The sequence below is a fragment of the Arachis duranensis genome, chromosome 8, assembly GCF_000817695.3.
Source record: "Arachis duranensis cultivar V14167 chromosome 8, aradu.V14167.gnm2.J7QH, whole genome shotgun sequence".
Taxonomy (NCBI): domain Eukaryota; kingdom Viridiplantae; phylum Streptophyta; class Magnoliopsida; order Fabales; family Fabaceae; genus Arachis; species Arachis duranensis.
The window spans coordinates 45202811-45208150 of record NC_029779.3 but is presented as its reverse complement, the minus strand read 5'-3'; the positions used below and the strand labels follow the sequence as shown (position 1 = coordinate 45208150).

The following is a 5340-nucleotide window of genomic DNA, read 5'->3' as shown; positions in this document are numbered from 1 at the left end:
ACATCTCTCGGCACCACGCCCGAATCTTCTACGACTTCACCCGCCGGCGTTTCGCCCTTGAGGTCCTCGGCAAGAATGGCTGCCTCGTCGAGGGCGTCCTCCACCTCCCTGGTAATCCCCCGGTCAAACTCGACTCCCAAGACCTTCTCCAGATCGGCGACAAGGAATTCTACTTCCTGCTCCCTGTTCGCAGCATTCTCGGTGGCCCAATCGGCCCTCGCCACTACCCCAACCATCCTGCCTCCATAGCTGGGGTGCCGGGAGGGCCCGTGGTGCCGCATTATAACTACCACATGGCCTCGGCCGCTGCAGCTGGGCCTGGCGTGATAGTGAAGAAAGGCAGGAGGGATTATTATGAGGACGAGTATGATGATGAGGATGATGTTGGTGCCGGTGCTAGTGCTGGTGGGGGCAGTAGCGGGAAGAAGGCGAGAAGAGATGGGTATGAAAGTTACGGGTACGCTGGTGTGGGTGCTGGAAGCAAGTCTGCATCATTGGGTTAGTGTTTCTTTCTTGATTTCTTTTCTTGTGATTGGTTTGTTTGCCTGAATGGATTTTGCTTTTGAATTTGGCATATGCGAATTTATCTTTGGAGTAACGGACAACTGTGATAGCTAGTTATAGTGTGGGACTTTTTTTTTTTTCTTTTTTTGACTGAGTGGACTGTTGTTCTCTATATACAGATTTTGTGCAATACTCATGCTTTGCAAGATTTTCGAAGTATGAATGTAGTTCTGCCTTCCACAATCTATAATTTTGTGTTGTTGATGATCACTTTTTACAAATATAATGAATGCTGTTCTTCATCACAACAGACCATACATAGAATTTTGAGGATCATGTGGATGCTGTGTAAGTCTTATATTTGGAACTTCTGGTTTTGCTTGACGAGAGTGGATTTTCTTAGAAGTACATTTTCTTGTGGTTATGAAAATGTATTTGTTATGAACATAAAGTAATTTTGCTAGATCAGATTTCCCTTTTATTTGTTTGTGCCTGTCTAGTATAATATGCAATTGCATTCCCTAGGATCTAGTAGTTTAAAGGATCTGTAGGATTACGTCATATATTGTTAGAGCAGTGTATCTTTATTCTTAGGGGAGGTCATGTACTCATGTTAGAAAGGTTACCTGTATTTGAATGGTACGAACAACCAATTGTTATTCAACTTTTTGGGGTTGTCCTCATAGATCGACCAATGCCATTGGGATCCACCCAAACACCAGAATTTCAACAAAAACTATCAAGAGAGAGACGTTATCTTAATGAGTACTTGTTTCCATTTACTATTGTTTCTTATACCACTTTTGGCTTACTGTTGCCTATGGGGACTTAAGAGAATCATAAGAGATTCCGTCTATAGTTGGGGATGGAGAAGTAGATTGTTGAGTTGGTTGGCTCAGTTGGGATGTTCTTTGTAAAATGAAGATTTAGTATTTGTGCTGGCCAAATGATGGCTAAAAATACTAAAAGTTGTTAGCCCCCAAGAGTTTCTCCTTAGAATTTCTCTCCTGGATTTGTAATGGATGACTTATGATATGTTCGTGTTATCATTGGAGTGTAGTATTTCCTGAAGAATATATGTCATTTAAGTATTTATTTGAGACTTAGAGTGTTTTCTTCAGGTTTGAGGTGTGGAGTAATGTTTATTTATTTTTTCAATCATGTGTTTCTGAATTGTAAGCTGCGTTATGATTCATGAGCCAACAGTTATAACATACATTCAGGTTATTATTCATGATTTCACAAGTATGAGAAAAAGCCTAAAACACCATAGGAGATCAATAAGGAGTGCTGCATTCTTTGTTAATTAAATAAATCTTAACTTTTTCCTTTGCTATANNNTAATCCAGATAATCACTATTTTGGTTAGTTTATAAAAAAATAAAAGTCCAAAACCTACTAATTTGTTTGCTACCTCTAATAGCAGGTCATTTTCTAAGGGGTGTTGCAGTCCTTATTTTACCCGTATTGTATTAGCATTTGCCAAAGTTCTATGAACTTTTATATATGGATTTATTCAAATGATTCGCTTAATCTTCTCCCATATAGTGCTAAGGAAAATTAAAAAAAAAAAAAAGAAGAGATTTTGGTTCTGAAATCATTAATATTGTGTCTATATTCATGTTACGCTAGTTGCATATGGTTTTTGCCTTGATTCTAAGATGATTAGTCTCAAGATTTGCAGCTTGGGGTATTATTGAGATAGTTTGGTTCCTGCAGATAAGAAAGCAGAAGGAAGATCCCGAGTAGACCGGGATGCTGATAATCTTCAGCTTCAACAGTTGGAAGAAAAGGATGTAGTATCGTCTGTAGCTACTGTTCTCTCTGATCTCTGTGGTCCTGGAGAGTGGATGCCTATGGAGAAACTACACGCGGAGGTTAGTTCTGACCATTATTTTTGAAGTTGATATTTGCTACATAACCCTGCTCCTTTGACCATTTGATAAACCCAGAATAGTAGGGGAGCTTTATTCCCCCCAGCTTTTATTTTTATATTCTCTTTAGTTGTCTATTCTAGAATGCATATATTATTATGATGTTGTTTTGGACTTACATATGGTTATTCTACTTTCCATTTTTTATCCATGTTGTATCTATTGCAGTTCTGTATTAGTTAAACACTTAAACTGATCAAACTGGATTAGAATTTAGAAAATAATGGAACTTTTGTACTTGTAAAATTGGAGTTGATAGTGCAAAGAACTGCTTCAGACCCAGACCAAATATAATGCACTGCAGGATATCCAAGAGTCCCATTCTCTACAACTCCCAATCCTTTCTACAGAATTTTCTACCCTTTTCCTTGTTGCCACTCAATCCGTTTTACCTTCCGTTGTTTGATGCATATGACAAGTTCTAGAAGGGCCAAGTTTTATGATAGGAAAAAAGAATAGATTCAATGGGCTGGCGCAAGAGGAGTGCAAGAACAAAATCATAGGTTCGTTATGGCGAAGTGGAAGAGAGAGAAATAAGAGAATCAGTGGGGATCTGCGGTGTGCGGGATATTCACGCAGCTAGGAGAGCAGGGTAGGCATGTCCATAAGGGAAAAGGTTTTTATTAGATAGAATATTATAGTATTTTTCATTTCTTCATTGTAATTACCATGCAATAGAAATCACATATATGGGCTATATAGGCTGGATTTCACACTGAAATCAGTCTAAGCCATATTCCGGTGAACTTCTTGTCTTTGTTACCTCTTGATGCCGGTTGATCAACTGGCATCAAAGCACTTCGATCCAAGAAGAGACTATGTAGATGGTATTAAGAAGAGCAAGGGTGGAAGCCAGATTTAAGGAATGGACTGCAGAATGGATGAGCACAACCAGCAGCAGTAGGAAGTAGGATGGGTAAGAGCGATGGAACTCATTTCCTGCCTACTTGGTAAGTTGGTCTGACAAGGAAGCCCCAATGAACCACCACTGCTGTTCAGCAACCAGGACCACTGATCTCAGGCACCGGCTGAGTTCAAAGCCGTTTAAGATTAACCATAGAGACACGTCCGTTGTGAGTAGAACCAGTGACCAGTGACCACTTACCATGAGTGTTCCAGTGACAACTAAATCTCCCTCCAACTTCAAAGCAATTGGATGGACTGCAGTTATAAATAGGATATACCCTAAATGTTATCCATAAGTAGAGAGGCCTCTGATTGTCTCTTCGTTTGTTCATTATGAGCGGTTTAGATTTCGAATCAGAGGGCTCATATTTTTCTTTGCAATGCCTCAAAAAGGTCTCTCTGGATTGCAGCTTTTGTTATCTTGGGAGAGTCATGGGTAACAAAGTTGAGACTTTGGGTCATGCAAAGAAAAATATCCTTTGTTAACACTAGATTTCTAACACTTCCTTTTCAACTGTTGATTTTATTTGGGATAGGATTACCCTTTTGGCTTCCGTTTGGTGTTCAACACTTGGTTTGTCCAAGGGTATTTGGTTAACTGGCATTGAAAGGGATCAACATGGTTTGTTGCATGGTGTAATTCATTTGGCCTTGGCGATGTATATTGTATCTGAGAACTGAGGATATCTCAACCTCTTATTGCACATTTTTTCTCTCTATAAAAGTCTTCGAGGTTGTGGGACTTAAATAGGAAAGGAGAAAATATGGACTAAAAATACGACGACAACAATAACAAAGGCTCATCCCACTAGATAGGGTTGGCTACATGGATCAAATGATGTCATTGCACCCTATCATGTATCATATCGCTATTAAGACTGTTCACACATTTTTTGACAACCTCGTATATAGTCTTTTAGGTATTTCTCTATGTCTCACCGCTCCCATCTGATCCATCCTTCTTTGCCTATCATATGTTTCGGTGGTCTTTTTCCCACATGTCCAAACTACCACCATATTTTCAACAATAGGCACTACGATATTTTTTCTTATATCATCGTTCCTTATTCAGACCATGTGTATGTTTACTCATCTATCTAAGCATTCTCATCTCGGCCATATTAAACTTATCCTCATGCTCAACTTTTTCTGTCTATCACACTCTTCTATATAACATAGCAGGTCTAATGATATTGCAATACAATTTAACCTTAAGTTTTAAAGATACTTTTTATCACATAAATTCAGACACACTTCACTACCTTGACCAACCCGTTTGAGTTCCATGGTTCAGATCTTTGACTTCTCCATTTTCCTAACTAATACACCCAGAATACTAAAATCGCCTTACTTGTGGAAGGGTCCTTTTTCCAATTTTCACTTCTGTTTGTATTTCCCTCCTCGTGCTGAACTTACATTACATATATTATGTTCTATTGCAGATTTTGTGCAAATCATATACCTTTAAAACTTCTTTCCATAAATCTAGCCTCTAATTTAGAAAGTTTATTGATTCCTCTATAAGGATGATGTCATCAGCAAAAAGCATGGACCGTGGTAAGAGTTCTTTGATATGCTTAGTAAACACTTCTACAAGCAATGTGAAGAGATATGGGCTTAGAGATGATCCTTGATTTCTTTTGTCACACCTTGAGCTCTCACACTAGTTGTAATTCTATAGTACGTATCTTTACTTATAGGAACATAGGCTATACTTAATCCCTTCTCCAAAACTTTCTAGAAGACCTCTTTTGGTACTCTATCACATGTCTTTTCCAAATCAATTAACACCATGTGTAGATCATTTTTGTTACTTCGGTACCTCTATCATTTTCCTTAATAGATATAGTATCGATCCACCTGTTATAAAATCAAGCTAGTTCTCCGAAACTTGCGTGTCTTCTCTCAATTTTCGTTCTATGACATTCCCATAACTTCATGGTATGATTCATGAACTTGATCCCTCTATAATTTTCACAAGTTTGTATTTCCCTTT

At 38.5% G+C, this 5340-nt stretch overlaps 1 protein-coding gene across 1 annotated transcript in view; it reads left to right on the top strand.

Moving 5' to 3' along the window:
- Nucleotides 1-5340, top strand: part of LOC107463308 (FHA domain-containing protein FHA2) — a 9751-nt gene that overhangs the window by 323 nt on the left and 4088 nt on the right. Inside the window, exons 1-2 of the mRNA XM_052253529.1 lie at nt 1-498; nt 2224-2381. The exon at nt 1-498 is cut by the window's left edge and continues 323 nt beyond it. Coding sequence (XP_052109489.1) covers nt 1-498; nt 2224-2381 — 656 coding nt within the window. The remainder of the gene's footprint in view (nt 499-2223; nt 2382-5340) is intronic.